Genomic DNA, 17,883 nt, shown 5'->3' on the forward strand with positions numbered 1-17,883 from the left:
AAACAACTCACCTGTTATCTCCATCAGAACAACCTTCTGGATCCGCACCAGTCTGGTTTCAAGGCAGGTCACTCAACAGAAACTGCTCTCCTTGCTGTCTCTGAGGAACTGCACACTGCTAAAGCAGCCTCCCTCTCCTCTGTCCTCATCCTTCTGGACCTGTCTGCTGCATTCGACACGGTGAAACATCAGATCCTCCTTCGCACTCTCCAAGAACTTGGAGTTTCAGGCACTGCACTGTCCTCCTCACCTCATACCTCAAAGACCGCACCTACAGGGTAACTTGGAGAGGGTCCGAGTCCGACCCTTGTCAATTAACTACAGGAGTCCCTCAGGTCTCTGTTCTTGGTCCCCTCCTCTTCTCCTTGTACACAAACTCGCTCGGATCTGTCATTAGCCCGCATGGTTTTTCATACCACTGCTAAGCTGACGACACCCAATTAATTCTGTCCTTTCCCCGCTCAGAAACCCAGGTCGTCGCACGCATCTCTGCTTGTCTAGCTGACATCTCTCACTGGATGTCCGCTCACCACCTCAAGCTCAACCTTGACAAGACTGAACTGCTTTTCCTTCCGGGAAAAGATTGTCCCACTCTTGACCTAACAATCAACATCGGCACCTCTGTTGTTTCCCCGACTCAGACTGCAAGGAATCTGGGTGTGACCCTAGATAACAAACTGTCCTTCACTGGAAACATCGCTGCCAAAACCCGCTGCTGCAGATACACTCTTTACAACATCAGGAGAATACATCCCCAGCTGACCCAGAAAACAGCGCAGGTTCTGGTCCAGGCTCTCGTCATCTCACGCCTAGACTACTGCAACTCCCTCCTGGCTGGTCTACCTGCATGTGCCATCCGACCTCTGCAGCTGATCCAGAATGCAGCGGCTCGTCTGGTCTTCAACCTTCCAAAATTCTCCCACACCACGCCGCTCCTCCGCTCCCTTCACTGGCTTCCGGTAACTGCTAGAATCCACTTCCAGACAATGGTACTTGCGTACCATGCGGCGAATGGATCTGGCCCTTCCTACATCCAGGACATGGTTAAACCGTAAACCCCAGCACGTGCACTCCGCTCTGCATCAGCCAAACAGCTCGCTGCACCCGCACTGCGAGGGGGACCCAAGTTCCCATCAGCAAAAACACATGGGTTTGCTATCCTGGCTCCAAAATGGTGGAATGAGCTCCCCATTGAAATCAGGACAGCAGAAAGCTTACACATCTTCCGGCGCAGACTGAAAACGCATCTCTTTCGACTCCACTTCGAGCGATAGAATTACTAACAAAGCACTTATATACTAATAAAGGACTGGCTTTTCTAAAGCCAGTTGAGTAGCACTTGAAATGTTTGGCTCTATGAAACCTGATGTACTTATATGATTCTGTTTTCTTCAAGTTTGTATCTTCCTGGTCGAATGTACTTATTGTAAGTCGCTTTGGATAAAAGCGTCAGCTAAATGCAATGTAATGTAATGTGATGTATTTTGGCCCATTCCTCCATGCAGATCTCCTCTAGAGCAGTGATGTTTTGGGGCTGTCGCTGGGCAACACAGACTTTCAACTCCCTCCAAAGATTTTCTATGGGGTTGAGATCTGGAGACTGGCTAGGCCACTCCAGGACCTTGAAATGCTTCTTACGAAGCCACTCCTTCGTTGCCCGGGCGGTGTGTTTGGGATCATTGTCATGCTGAAAGACCCAGCCACGTTTCATCTTCAATGCCCTTGCTGATGGAAGGAGGTTGTCACTCAAGATCTCACGATACATGGCCCCATTCATTCTTTCCTTTACACGGATCAGTCGTCCTGGTCCCTTTGCAGAAAAACGGCCCCAAAGCATGATGTTTCCACCCCCATGTTTCACAGTAGGTATGGTGTTCTTTGGATGCAACTCAGCATTCTTTCTCCTCCAAACACGTCTAGTTGAGTTTTTACCACAACGTTCTATTTTGGTTTCATCTGACCATATGACATTCTCCCAATCCTCTTCTAGATTATCTAAATCAGGGGTGGGGAACCTCCGGACCTCGGGCCGTATACGGCCCGCGAGACCATTTGGTACGGCCCTCGAGGTAATTTAGAAACACACGCAAAAAATAAAAAAATTAAAGAAATCTAGACCGCAAAAAAAATAAACAAGCGAGTGCCTGTTTTCCTGGCCAAGGTCAGGGTCCTTGAACACAACACGAGCCTAACGTGTCATCACGTGGTATATGTCTCGTCTGACAGGGGTGCAGTTCTGACAGAGCACTAGAAATTGCAGTACCCATAAGGAGTAGTACTCATGCCGCAGTTTTTGCGTGGCTGTGTCTTTAGTTGTAAGCCCATCTGTTCATCTGTCATACTGATCATACAGTCAATAATGTTGTTGTTATTAGCATCTGGTTAGCTAGGTATGCTAACGAATATAAGAAGCTTTTTCTACAACCAGTGAGGTAAAGGCACATCTTTATATGATCATTATAGTTATACAAAAATAAGAGAATAAAGTAAACGGGTGTCAAATACTATATGACAGTGAAACAAAATTGTCATTAATAAACAAGAATACAGTTTGAAAGGAGAGTGATTTGAAAAATATCCATAAAGAAAAAGAAAATCTGCTTACAGTACTGTTTGATATGGGTGTTGAGAGATGTATCCATAGATCTCCTAATGTTGCTCTCAAAGTGCACCAGATTGATGCTTTTAACTTCAATATTTAAAAATAAATCTTCCCGGGGGAGCATGCCCCTGGACCCCACTAGAGGAGGTTAGTTCTCCGCTCCCACTTAAATCGTGTCCACATGGATAGGAAACTAAATACATTTGCACACATGTTGTGTCCATATCTTTCTGTTTTGGTGGACATGCCACAACCGTGCACGTGTATGCATGCGCGAGTCATGGTAAGATATCTGGATTTAGCTAAGAGGTTGCTTTTTCTTTGCACAGCATGAAAGAAAGGCCAAATTAATGGGCTGTGATTTTAGTATTTTTAAGCAGAGGTCAATAATTTGTACGGCCCTCGGAGGATGTTGAAAAAATTGAAAAGGCCCTTGAGAGGAAAAAGGTTCCCCACCCCTGATCTAAATGCTCTCTAGCAAACTTCAGACGGGCCTGGACATGTACTGGCTTAAGCAGGGGGACACGTCTGGCACTGCAGGATTTGAGTCCCTGGCGGCGTAGTGTGTTACTGATGGTAGCCTTTGTTACTTTGGTCCCAGCTCTCTGCAGGTCATTGACTAGGTCCCCCCGTGTGGTTCTGGGATTTTTGCTCACCGTTCTTGTGATCATTTTGACCCCACGGGGTGAGATCTTGCGTGGAGCCCCAGATCGAGGGAGATTATCAGTGGTCTTGTATGTCTTCCATTTTCTAATAATTGCTCCCACAGTTGATTTCTTCACACCAAGCTGCTTACCTATTGCAGATTCAGTCTTCCCAGCCTGGTGCAGGTCTACAATTTTGTTTCTGATGTCCTTTGACAGCTCTTTGGTCTTGGCCATAGTGGAGTTTGGAGTGTGACTGTTTGAGGTTGTGGACAGGTGTCTTTTATACTGATAACGAGTTCAAACAGGTGCCATTAATACAGTTAACAAGTGGAGGACAGAGGAGGCTACAGGTCTGTGAGAGCCAGAAATCTTGTTTGTTTGTAGGTGACCAAATACTTATTTTCCACCATAATTTGTAAATAAATTCTTTAAAAATCAGACAATGTGATTTTCTGGATTTTTTCTTCTCATTTTGTCTCTCATAGTTGAGGTATACCTAGGATTTTAAATTACAGGCCTCTCTCATCTTTTTAAGTGGGAGAACTTGCACAATTGGTGGCTGAATAAATACTTTTTTTCCCCACTGTATAAAAGACATAAAAAAGTGCATTTTACATGATAGTTCCCCTTTAAAGCATGAACACATGTCACAGTGAGTAGAGGAACAATATACAAACATGAACCTTAAAGGAGCATTATAAGGTCACTTTAAGATGTATTTTCTTGTGTAACTCACCGACTTTTCAGCCTTTTTGCGATGATGTACATGGCCGCAGCACCAACATATTTGGCAAAGAAACCTTCCATGGTGCTAAACTTGCCCTCGCGCACAATGTAGTCGAAAGAGGCCATGGCCTCTCCGGTGGTCCGGTACACGTTGGGAGATATAAGATGCACAAGCCATTCATCAGCCCACTTACGCCACTTAATCTCCTCTCTGATAGGGGTAGAAAACAGACAGTACAGTTCTGACAACACAGCTGCAATAAGATTTGCATCAGACATCTAAAATGTGCAACTGTATTATTCTGATGTGGACTAAACGATTGAATATTTGCAGAATAATACAGGTCAGATTTCCCTTTCTGTGTGCTTTTAACATTCTCAGAAAGACTACCAGGCCACAGAGTACAACCTTTCAAAATAAGAGTATGCTGATGGTCATAATTAATGACATTGTCACCCTTAATTTGGGGCATTTTTTGGTATTGTTGCTACATTAATTTAATATATGATTGCTGCTTCACAACTTTGTAAATACCATTTTGTGTGTGTAGCAAGAGGGAAAGCAACATTTTTAAAGGCTAAACACAAACAAATATGGATCGAAAGAGAATATTTTGTTAGATGTGAATTGAAATTAGTTTTTGACACCGTCGAAAAAAATCCACCACTGAAAAGTATTTCAACAAATAGAACACAGAGTTTAAACACAATAAAATAAGCTGCAAAGCATTCCAATGTGAATTTAGAATGCAGCGCTTTATAAATAAAGCTTGGAGGGACTCAATACAGCAGCAGGTCTCACTTCTGGATCCCCTTTTCGGGGTACAGCTCCAGGCTCTCGGCCTCAGTCAGCATCACCCAGTACTTGTTGTTGTACTCCGTCACCTCCTTCCCATGGTCGTTCACAGACTTCATCGCTGGGTAGCACTGCAGGATATCCGTCATGCTTCTCTCCCTGAGGGACAAAAAGACCCCATTGAAAAAAAGACACTACACCAAAATTACAGAAATATATTTGCTCGCTTTCCTTTATTACTGGGCAATTTATGAAAGGAAACTATTGTTATATTATTGCTTCACCTACTAATGACTTGGTTGATCATTTTACATGTTCTAGTCGAAGGTAAGATTTTTTGAAATGTCTCTTAATCTAACTACATTCAGTTTAATGTCATGTATCACAAAGAGAAGCCTTAACCTGTTACATTTTAGACACTGTAACCAGCTTATTTCTAACATTTTTGCTTAAAAGATGAACAACACTTTGCCATTTATCTTAAAAGTTGCAGATTAATTTAAAACAGACATTTTTGTATAATTCAGGGGCCCTATTATTCTCATGTTCAGGTTGTGCCTCTACTGGGACATGTCTCCATGCTTTAATGTTCAAAAAGCTCTTTATTGTTCTCATACTGCAGCACCTCTTTTCACCCTCTGTCTGAAACCAGAGCCCAGTCTGCTCTGATTGGTTAGCTGGCCGGCTCTGTTGTGATTGTTCAACCGCTTAAAGATGTCCCGCCCCTTAGCCTATCACGTACAATGTGTTGGAGCGCTAGCCAATAGAAGCCCTATTGTTACATAGGGATGTCATTAGGAAGTTAACATGAGTCTAACATAGGCGTATTTCAGAAATATATATTTTTAAATATTGCCGAAAATAAAAATGCTAAAACATATTTTTAGTTGCTTAGCCTTTTACTTGTCACATTATAATAATTATTTCAAAAAGCATATAACCTGAAGGACGCTACAACTTACTTGTTGATTAAATGAGTCCTGAGGGAGCTGATAATGACTGTTGAGTCATTCAGTTGCTGCAACAAAAGAGATGACGATCAGGAGGTTTCTTTGAGAATAACTGCACATTCATGGATGAATTAATAAATCACCACCAGTTTGTTATCTGTATTTCAGCTGACAGCATTTACTATAAAAAATTATATTTTCTGAAAATGTGTGATGTGATCTTAAAGGTCCCATGTCATGCTTTTCCGGTTATGACCCGTCCCCTTGTGTGTTATGAAGTTTTTTATTAGGGATCGACCGATATGGCTTTTTCAAGGCCGATGCCGATTATTAGCAATCAAGGAGACCGATAACCGATATTTGGAACCGATATACATTTGCAGTCAAATCAGAAAATCTTGGTGTCAAAATGTAGAATAACACAACTTCTATGAAATGCCTTTTTATGTTTAATGAACTTTTCAACATCTTAAAACTGGTTTCCTCTCTGTGACCCTGAGTAAAGTAAATTAAGTAAAAATCAAATAAAAACTACTAAAACTTGTTCTGAACTTCTGATATTTGAGTCTCACTCATTTAGTAGTCCCAATTCAGCAGCAGCAGATTGTGGTGCAGCAAGAAGAGTTGCTGCGAGGCTCCACTAGCAGCCGTCACAGTCGTCCCAGCGCATCAGTTTTTCCGCTGAGAGACGCTACCCGCCCCCTTTGTAACTGGGAAACTGATAGAATAAGATACGATAAGATCGTGGTGTTTTTGCAACTTCAGCATAGGGGATTGGGATGTTTATTGAACTTCGGCTTTCAAATGATTTATCATATCATTATTAATCTGAGAAGGTCCAGCCTCTCTGGCTGGCTGCGGCCCGGAGAATCTTCAGTGTTGATTGACACTTCAGTAATAGCCTATCAGATAGCGCTGTGGGCGGGACATTGCTCGTGAACATTGGTGACTGCAGCCAGAGAAACGGCCGCATCAGAGCCAAAGTTGTATCGGCAATTTGATTAAAAAAAGGCAGCGGAATATCGGCCTCGATAATCGGCCAGGCCGATAATCGGTCGACCCCTAGCTTTTCTACATGTAAATGGTCTGCAAAGTCACAAACCCTCAAAGTTACACCCTCCAGCGAGTAAAACTCTAACAAAGAAAAGACCTGTCTATGCTGCCCCAGAACTAGTGCTGCGTACCTGGATTCACATTCAGGTTCAGGTCCGGACTCAAGTCCAGAGGTTCAGGTACAGGTCAGGACTTATAAGTCCGGACCTGAACCCATGGCTTGTGTCAAGTTGTGTGAGTAACTAAAGTGAACTTATTGTGAGCTAATGATCAATTGAAAATAAACTCATAATCAACTGAAATTCAAACTCGTCAGGTTTATTGTGCTCCCTTCCAACTTGTCTCTACATTTCTCTACAAAGTACAAATGTAAAAAAAACACTTTTTGCCACTTAGTCTACAAATGACTTATGCTACTACAAAGTTCAAACATTTATTTCATTTACCAAACTAAAGTAACCAAACAGCCCCTGAGCTGACTGAGTCTAAATCCCTAAAACTTTGCTGAAAGGTAGAGTGTAGAGTAGACTATACGCATTACACTGTTACACACCTACTATACAGTATACACTGTAGTGACTACTACTCGACCACGCTGTCCACTATGTCTAAGCCAATCACCTCGCTAGCTTCCCTTGACGTCACACAGATCTCGCGAGCAGTTGCGATATTTTGCGAGTTCAGTAATACTTCGTGAGTTCAGTAATGGCCGCCATATCAGAAGCCGACACGATGTTTTTCGTCTTTTCTCAGTGCAAATTTCTCGATCTATGGAAGGTTTTAGATGGTTTAGAACAAAAAAGAGAATATACGTAAGTGCTAGTTTTTTTGCGAGTCCAAGTACCGGTTCCCGATGTTCCGGTTTTAACCGGACTTGAACCGAAACTTTTTACAAGTCCAGTACCGGTTCGGCGTACCGGTACGCAGCACTACCCGGAACGCCTCGTTGGATCTTTCTCTTTGTCCATTGTTTTCTTCCTGGGTAGAGTGAAGTGCCCATACCCAAATGGACCAATCCATGGAGCAGTTACGTCCGCGGAGCCTCACACACACACTCAATCTTTTCTGAGTTGCAGCTCCGCTGATTTCTCCTCCCTGAGACGGCGGGACGCGGCGAGGCTGTGAGTCGGTGAGCGAGCACACACACAAACTCCCAGCCAGGCTGCAGGTGTGTGTTCGGAGAGAGAGTGAATACACATACTATACAGAGATGCTGTATGAGAAACCAATGTGAGTTTGGAAAATTGCACAATATAAATCTATTTTAGTATACCTCAACAATGGAATTATGATCAGTAGAAATGGCCATGACATGGGACCTTTAAGAAGTGTTTTTATATATCTGAGGTGAGGGGAACAAAAATAATTCCTAATGTCTTACCACTTCGCCGTCCACCATCAGGATGGGAACTTTTCTGTAGTCTGACCACTTGATCTCCTTCCTCATCACCGGGTTCACCTCCACGATCTCGTACGGCAGCCCATGGTAGTCCAGGAAGGCTCGCACTTTGCTGCAGAACGGGCAGGTCTTGTACTGGTACAGGATCAACTTCAGACCTCCTCCTGAGACCTGCAGCGAGGAGAGAGGATCCACCATCAAAGGCTCATTCTAACACACTAACATGGGTCTATATATCTATATATTAAAGATTTACCCAAGATTTGGGACACGATAACATAGATAGCATTGTGGATATCTATTACATCTGGGATTAGATAATTTTACTTTAAAATTACCCCCTTTTTTATTCAAAACGAATTAGTAAAATAAATGTGCAATTTACAACAAACAATCGAGGAGGTAGAATAATACAATATATATATATATATATATTTATTTATTAATACTGGATTTGTATTTATTGATGCATTCTTTACAATACATTATACTGCACTAAGCTATACTAATTTATGTTAAGATGTTATACAATATTATTTAAAAAAAATTAAATGGTATATATTACTGTTACTATACTATACTTCACCTTTAGTTGTGTTGGAATACAACTAAATGTATTATTAGGTGGAATTGAATTGAAGTACTCAGGTAAAGTACCTCAACATTCTAGCACTGCACTGGTTACTAGAAAAGCTGTCAAATGAATGTCAAAACAATAAAGCGTCACATTTCACTCCGAGAGGTAACGTTAGATGGTTATTGTAGTATTAAATTGAAATAATCAAGTATACAATGTAGATGAACTTAGTTCCGGCTGTGACCCTGTCTGATGACATTAAGTTAGGTAACAATGAAAAAACAGCCTCCAGAGATCAGGGGGACTCTTACTGACAGTGTGACCGCGTTAGAGGCTCAGGTGACAGGACTCACTTTGGTCTCCTCCTCGGCCAGGTGCTGCTGCAACCTGAACTTCACAGTGTGGTATAAACCCAGCCCGGCACCGAACAGCACCGCACAGCCCAGCACCCTGCCGCCGCCTCCAGCTCTCCCTGTCTGCAGAGGGGACAGCAGCTTGGAGCGGTACCCGGTCCCGCCGGTACCGAATGCCCTCCTGGACACAAGTGTGCTTACATTCCCCAACAGGTAGGAGGAGACGATACCGGGCCGGCGTGCTGGTTGAGACTCCAAAATACTCCAACCGACCTTACAGAGGGTCCTGCGACAGGCGGCTGCCATGTTGGTTTACATAAAATCCCAGAGTGCACCACGAGGAAGAAGAAATCTAGATTGTGTTGCCCTCAACTGAGACTGTCAGGCTGTATGGAAAATCTGAGACAAGACGGACAAGACGGATAGTTATGATTTATCACCAAAAGTCAAACAAATAAAATGCAGGCACAAATGACACAAACATAAATCACTGACTTTCTTTTTTAAAACATAGGATATTCAGATTATTAATAATATTCTGATTATCAATACAAGTTACAAAATACTATCAAATAAAACTAGTTGCAAAGTAAAATCAAAGCCATTAAAATCATTTCCGACATCAAGATGCAACTTTAGGATAATATGAGATGAATAAACCTATATTATTCCCTGTAGGGACATTCGTGTCAGAACTACTAGTTTCGAAGGTCTATTGTTATTTATGGGCAAATTATGAATTTGTCTTTATATGTTTGAAAAATAAAATATAAAACTGAATTGAAAGTGTAAATATTTTATTTGTATTTTACTCATTTCTTTTTTGGAAATTCACAGTATGTATGTTTCATTGTTAAACATTCGTAATGCTTCTTTAGCTAAAGTATGCATTTGTCTTTATCATATAGTAGTTATATGTATTTTGGTTTTATTAGTTTGATATTCAAATGTTGTATTACTGTACTTAAATATTTAAATTCTATATTTTTTAGGATCTAAAGGTGAAATAGAATTGAGGTGTGTTCAGGATTGTCTGTTTCGCCAGTCGCTCATAATAGGTCGCTAGAGATGGTGCGTTCACGAGCGTCGTTCTTCTGAGATGCTCTTCTTCTCTCCCCGACCGCAGCAACAGCAGCAGCGTCTTGTCTTTCAGTGAAAGCAGAGATTCCTTCTCAGCTGCAGCATCCATTTAAGCATCCGTGTTACAGTGGTCAAATCAGTCACATCTTCCCCGGGACTGACCACTCCTCACTGGGATGTCGTCGTCGAGCAACGGGGCGCGGATTTAGTCGTGAGAGCCGGTGATAGACGAGACTTCTCGGTTGTGTTTTTGAGTGGAGGCAGGCAGAGGAGCGCCGATGGATGAAGGCAGCAGGAGGAGACAAATAAAAAAATGATAATCGCTGAGGTTTAGCTGGCTAGCACGCTAACATTAGCTAGCCCACAGCTAACTAGCCCTTGGTTGTTTTCCCCCCCTCCCCATTCACTTACCGATGTGGTGTTTTTCCTCCACGAATAAACACCCCTTAATTTCTTTTTATATGGATGTCGAGACATGCTGGAGCCAGTGAAGACATTTTCTATATAGGATACAGCACACTAGCTGTTTACTAGTCTCCTCAGCGTCAAAGCTAGTTAGCATCAAAACTATTATTTTGTATTATTATTATTTATACATTTTTCTCCCTTATCCGTGAAGAACAAGATGCCGACAGAAAAGGTCTGAACGGTGAACTCGCATGGACAAACACTCCATGAAGGTCATGATACTGAGAGAATGATCATGCTGGAAAAACAGGTAAGACATTATTTTTGCAGTAGCTGGGTTCATATTTAAAATGCACACCTGAGCTCATTTTCATATTGGGTGATTAGGGTGTTCATTTGACCTTCTTTGTGCTTGTATCTGATTCAACTATGGATTTGTGCTGTCTTTTTTTAGTCCTTTTTCGCCTTTTATTACGGTTTTGTCAATGATAACCATGCATTATTGTTGCATGGAGGCCTAGACATGAGAGCGATGGAGAATGACTTCAAACCGGGTAATTTATAGTCTTGCCCATGAATAAAAGACTAAAACTGTCAAATTAAATATATGAGCTACATGGAAAAATCAGAATCAGCCAAAAATAAATTCCACGCTTTTTTATTTATTTATAAAAATGTGCAACAATCAGCTATAACATTTAGATTAGATAAGACAAAACATCAGAGGGTTATAAAAAAATTGCTTTAAAAACTGTAAACGAATTACATAATAAACAAATATGTTTACACTATGAGTACATTTTAGACGTGTTTCCTATTAATTATAAATTGAAAAGACAAAAAAATAACATTAAATTAAAAAAACTTAAAATATTGGCTTGAATTAAAAAAAAAAAGCAAATTTTAATGAATAAGATTAAAACAAATAACAATACATTAACTGATTTTATAGCAATCAAGATAAACTATATTGTTTTTACCTTTGCTACTACTGGTGTTGAACCCTGTTATTTAATAGCTAGTTCATTTATTGAATTTAACCAATGAATTGCGTTGATACTCCTTATCCTCAGTGTTATTATCAGCAGCATACCAAAAACCCTCAAAGAAATGTCCTCCAGCCAGCGGAGCTCATCATAACCTCCTCTGTCCAAGAACTGTGAGGGGATTGGGAGGGTTACTTCCTCTTGTTACTCCCTCTTGTTACTCCCATGGCAGCCTAAATGACCATAAACAAAAGCTGACAAGTCAATTATACATCACAGCTTCAGAGATGTGAGTAGCAGAGGAGATACTGGTGGAGATTTAAGAAGAGGAAAAAAACACGGCAAAGAAAGAAATAGCAATTAAAGACATTATTAAACAAGCATTAAACAATTGAACTTCAACAATCATGACATAATAATATATATAATAATATTGTTTAAAATGTTTTAAAAGATGCGTTGTGTTCATGTTCATCTTATTAATGTTCATTGACTTTATCTTAAAGTGGACCTATTATGTTATATTGGAAAAATATATTGTCGGGCCACACCTATACAAAACATGTCTGTGAAGTTTTTTGCTTAAAATACCAAACAGATCACCCATTGTAGCCATGCCTCATACTGCTCATACCCCTCTTTTGCAGCCCTGTTAGAGAAACGTGGATTTTGGGTCCTTAGCTTGAAATAAAAAAAGAGGAGGCGGAGCTAATGCCTGATCAGAATTCTACCGGAGATACATTTAAATTCTGCTGTGATAAAACACCATCCTGTTCTAAACCACATCAAGGATTATCTCTGAAACAGTATGGAGCTTAAATGCTTTTTCTCTTGCAGGTGTAGCACAAGGTGAGTTCCTTTTTTTAATTTCCTGCTTTTTAAACACATGTGCCCTACGGCAAAATTTAGCTCTGAGTGTTAGCGAGGCTTGCTAATGTAAACAAAGACGAGATTACGTCCAAAACATGTCAGGCATTGTTTCTGATGGCAACTTTCTGTGGGTCCGCTGCCGACTTGACGTCATATCGGCAGCAAATCTCTATCCGCTCGTTGTACCTCCATTCTTAAGATGTGGGTACGGAGGAAAAGAGAAAGGGTTTTATTTTCTGATGCTGCGTGAGTTCCCCGACACACCGGGGACACATATTTACGTATAAAAGACATCAAAAAGTGCATTTTGCATGATAGGTCCCCTTTAAGTATTAGCGCCTTTTTGGGCCCAATAGCATCATGTAGACCAAACTGTAGTACCCCTATTTGGCCACCATGACTGTTTGTTTTAGCACTTGCAGTACTTCGTTGGAATGCTGGACACTTACAACCAAGGATCACTATCATTGGCTACATAACGGAAATAGCATGATTGCAGTTGCTCCTGGGAACACAGCACTATACAAATGAACAATATATGAGTTTTTGTTTTCATAATTTAATAAATGTACCACTATAGTGGTGCATTGATGACATATTTTTAGCAGTCTGAGCCATAGGTTAGCATCGCAAGAGCTCTTGTGAAAAAAAGCAACTAGATTTTCCCATTGAATTTCGGTATATTGCAGAGAATAAGCTTTGTGGCCAACAAACGTTCATGATACTAAACAAGTTTTGTTCAGCAGGATAACATATTATCACCAATTTGTGATTTTTCAAGCGTAAATGCAATTGCCAGAAGTCAAATGCTAACGCTAGGCTATAAACAATCTACATCACGGTTGCATGGCTGCGCATCACCCCCGCAAAGCTAAAGGTTGTCTCATGTCGGGGTGAGACAAGGCGTTTTGTAGTCTCTTTGTAGTAGTCTCACATAGAAGCTTTCAGAGATTCACGAGTGTGGTATTTTCTGACGTGTTTTTATTTTAGAGAAAAAAACGTGATAATCTCTTCGACTTGCTTTAACCACAGACCTTATGTCAGGCTTCTAACTACAAACACATTATATACATTTTGACTTCCACTTATACGAGGGTGCTATTTATTGGGTATGATTGGCTACCTCAAATCGTTGCTAGCTAGCTAATAACGGCAATGTCACTTCCCTTGAGGGCACAGCCACAGTGTGAGATTTGAAAAAAACACTAAGCTTCACACACATTCAGTGTGCTAAGGGAAGTGTAGGAATTGATACACAGCGCTACTGAATATTCCGTGCATATCCAGACAATGCAAAGCTGACAGTTTATGAAATTTACATAATGGTTCAGTGGAGTTTTCTTTCTTCTTATGACCCTTAAAATGTAGTAGTGTATATTTAAAGGGCCTTTTGAACACACACACACACACACACACACACACACACACACACACACACACACACACACACACACACACACACACACACAGCACCAACTGTGGATTCCAATGTAAACAACCTTTTCTCATTCTTCTCCCCCCTCCACCTAAATCCTGTTTCCTCTCGCTGGTATTATTGATGGTTATCCTCTTTTGAAACATTTATCTGCCTTTTCTCTTCTCCTACTATCGCAGGAAAGGAAATGTAGATAAAGCTGTAACCCTCTCTGTTGCTCCCATCTTTTGCACGGCACTCCAGAAACCTCTATGTTGTTGAAGCTTGACTTCACTCCCAAGCAAATCTGACTTCTTTGTCTGATGGAATGTGACAAGAATCAGACATTTTTTCTCCACTTCAGTCCAGAGGGCTTTTTTTCTGTAGCATTGCCATTAATAGTTATGTGTGTATGGAGGAATGGCCTGTCCTTGAAATGCCTTGTCAAAATCATTTTTGTACTGCGGAGAAATGTATGAACAGTGTTGCAAAAAGCAGGAACAGTGTTGTCTTTGGACTTGTTGCTGAGTATTTCAATGTCAAACTGTTTTGCTCTGCTTATTTATCTCTGTTGGACATTTGTTCGGCTCTAATTTGTTTTCTTGAGGCCCCGACTGTCCATGTTTGTAATTTCTGTGTTACCGCCGGATCAGATTTGTCTGTGTGTGTTTGTAGACTTTGTAATCATGTGCAGTCGTGTCAATGGACTGGTGTACGGATGACATATTATAGGCAGACCTGGAAGTTAGCATCGCTAGGGGTCCTTCGACAAAAAGCAATACAATGTTAAATGGTTTTATGCCATTGGATGGGAAAAGTATGTTATGTAAAATAAGCTTTGTGGCCAACACACATTTATAATGCTTACACGTTTCGTTCAGCAGGATAATTTCCACATATTAAAACAATTATATAACTTTTCTAGGGTGAATGCCATCGGCAGAAATAAAAATCTAGGCTAGAAATGAAAGACATCCCAGTGGCATGGTGTCAGATCACCAGCGCTAAGCTAAAGACTGACTCCTGTTGGCGTGATGACACTTGGTACTGTAATTTAGTCACTGTTTAGCAAAAGTTTTAGTGACGCATAGAAGCTTTGGAAATTCTGAGTAGGGCAATTGCAGACATATTTTATATCGTAGAGCAAAACAGTAGAAGATTTATTCAGCTTGTGTCAACCACAGATCTTATTTCATGCATCTTACGAAAAACATGTTTAAATAAAAAGGCTTGAAGTCAATGTTTTTAACTTAATTTCCAGAGTGTTTTCTTAAAAAAAAAAAAGGATCATCCCTATAATCCAAAGGTTCCCTCCAGAGGGAGTCTCTCTCCCACACACTTCCCCCCTGTCCGAAACGCCTCCATTGGACTCCTTTGTTTACTTTTGTAACAAAATGTCATCACTATGTAACAATTGCCCTTATATTGGCTAGCGCTCCAACACATTGTACGTGATAGGTTAAGGGGCGGGATATCTCTATGCGGTTGACAAATCATAACAGAGCCGCCCAGAGCAGACTGGGCTCTGGTTTCAGACAGACCTTTTTGAACATTAAAGCATGTCAACATGTCACAGTAGAGGCACAAAATATAAATATGAACATGAAAATGAGCAGACTAGGCCCCCTTTTAATATTATTATAATTGCCATAAGATTCTACCTTTTGAGACTTGGAGGCTGCTTCTCCACGAAGGCAGCTTGATAATGGAACAAAAGAAACCAGCTGTGGTGACATAAACACAGATGCAATCTGAGCTCAGCAGACACAGAGTTGCACAGTTGAACACTCTCACTGTACTGAGTTTGATTTGATTTCCTGTTTGAACTGAATGCATACCTTTGTGTTAAGGCATAGTTCAGAAGTGGGTTATTTTAGAGGTACCTAAAGTCAGTATCCAAAGGCAGTGCATCGCCTACAGTAGATAAAGATTGGCTTCGTTAGCTAAGCAATGTACCACTGCGGATGGGCACCAGAAAAACATTTATTAACCAACCAGAAAAAAGGAACATCAGTTTAAGTGTATGCTTTATTTAGAATATTTGTACGCTGCTGTCAGACAACCTTCTGACAGGAAACCACATTTTTGCTCTCCCCAAAGCCACCAGACTTCGTTGACAAGAACAGTGATTTTACCTCTGAAAACATGAGACGCTGGTTAGTTTGCGTTTATTGTGTAAATGTAGTTAATCACAGGCAACCGAAGTAACTTATAATACGAATAAATCACTCTATATATCATAATATAAATGTGTAGTACAATGTGCACATTTTTATTTTAACTTCTTATGTTTATAAAAACATTTAAATTCCATTTCAATTAAGGTTTGCTTTATTTGATGTTTTTATTACTTTAAATTCTTATTCCTATAAATATTCTATTCTATTTTATCTTGTATTGGACATTTTACTTTGTGTTTATATAAATATAATTTTTGTCTATATACATATCTTTATTTCACTTTATCTGATATTTTATTCTTCAAATTCTTATCTTTATAAAATATACTCTTTTAAATGAAATGTTATCTTTGTATTGAAAAGTTTTACTTTTTATGTTTATATAAATATCTTTTTTTAATGTAATTTTAATTGTATCTTCTTTATTGTACATTATTAATTTAACTTCTTATGTTTTTCTAAATATGTTTATTTTAAATGGACTGTCATAAATGAAACCCAATTTACCCCTGGATAAAAATGAAATATTATCATTCTGCTTCTTTAACTTACGGCATTCTAAAAACTACTTTATTAATACCCTGACCATGGATAAGTACATCACACTTTGAAAAATCCAAACTATCCCTTTTAAATGTAACAACAAGTAGTGCCTCCATAATTATTATCGCCTGATGTCCTCAGATGTTTAGGACTGATCGTGTTGAAGCAGCGTTTACCCAGACAGCATCTCACTGAGCGTGGTGATGAGTGTTTACAGTTTGTGGTCAGGTGATGCAGATGATGGTCCTGTACCTGCACCGCCCGTCCTGTCTTTGTCTCAGCCCACAGGAAGCAGAGCAGCAGGTTACAATCTGACTTCCTGTCCTGGCTGGGTATCTGTAGAGGAGGAGGAGGAGGAGGAGGAGGAGGAGGAGGAGGAGGAGGAGGAGGAGGAGGAGGAGGAGGAGGAGGAGGAGGAGGAGGAGGAGGAGGAGGAGGAGGAGGAGGAGGAGGAGGAGGAGGAGGAGGAGGAGGAGGAGGAGGAGGGAGTCGGTCTTATATAGCCCTATGAAGAGCCGGCTTTGCCTCCCTGTTTCCATGACGACGGCTCTACAGTATTCAGCCATGGGACGGCCTCTGCATCTGAAAGCAGTTCCCAGTGGTGTTTCAGGCCCTCATGCTCTTTTCCCTTCAGCTGCGCTCTCTTCCTCCTTCCTTCTTCTCCTTCTTTGACTGTCTGCGTTGTTTTTATTTGAAAGCACTTCATCTCCACTCGCTGCTGTACTCTTAAATCACGCCGTCGACCATCATTTGCATGTGAATCGGGGATGAATTCCGCCTTTGTAACCCCGTTCAAATTCCCCCAGACTACTGGCCAGGACTTAAAATATTTAGAGCGACGGTCCAGTGAAAATGCAAATATTAGCTGCCATGTGAAAGAGGGAGAAGCTATACAATGAGGAATGTGTGAGCATTATGCACATTTTTTGCAGGATCGCTACCTTTTAATTATGCAATCTATTTACCCAGATTGAGATCAGGTTAGTTTAGTACATTTGCAAGAGGATGAAACACAGGAGCAAAGTGGTCAAAGCAGCAGGACATGTGCGATAGGTGAGATAAGATAAACACACAAAAACAAAATGCAGACATGTTTTCACAGCTCTGAGACCGATGTTGTTGTTTTTTTTCAGGTCAAAGCAAACTTACTTCCTTTCTAACACCGCTTCAGTCATTGGGGTAAAAACCCAGTGACCTACATGCAGCACGACAAGACGACTAAAGTCTTTTCTGGGTTTTGCAGGAGGCTGTTTGGCCTTCAGGTTCATGTCCAGTGGGAAGGAAAGGTGTTTGTGATGG

At 40.8% G+C, this 17,883-nt stretch overlaps 2 protein-coding genes across 2 annotated transcripts in view; one reads left to right on the top strand and one right to left on the bottom strand.

Annotated features, from left to right (window-relative positions):
• Positions 1–57: 57 nt before the first annotated feature.
• Positions 58–9,472, bottom strand: ptgesl (prostaglandin E synthase 2-like). The gene is made up of 6 exons (XM_079688922.1): positions 9,104–9,472; positions 8,156–8,344; positions 5,734–5,789; positions 4,778–4,930; positions 3,986–4,186; positions 58–166 (listed from the first exon to the last, which is right to left on the bottom strand). The coding sequence occupies exons 1-6, from the start codon at positions 9,407–9,409 to the stop codon at positions 73–75; spliced, it is 999 nt and encodes a 332-aa protein (XP_079545048.1). The 5' UTR covers positions 9,410–9,472; the 3' UTR covers positions 58–72.
• A 668-nt stretch (positions 9,473–10,140) lies between these two features.
• Positions 10,141–17,883, top strand: part of LOC307043950 (ral guanine nucleotide dissociation stimulator-like) — a 70,434-nt gene continuing 62,691 nt past the window's right edge. The window contains exon 1 of the mRNA XM_079688919.1: positions 10,141–10,901. Coding sequence (XP_079545045.1) covers positions 10,881–10,901 — 21 coding nt within the window. The 5' untranslated portion in view covers positions 10,141–10,880. The remainder of the gene's footprint in view (positions 10,902–17,883) is intronic.

Source organism: Notothenia rossii (genome assembly GCF_949606895.1).
Source record: "Notothenia rossii genome assembly, chromosome: 6".
Taxonomy (NCBI): Eukaryota; Metazoa; Chordata; class Actinopteri; order Perciformes; family Nototheniidae; genus Notothenia; species Notothenia rossii.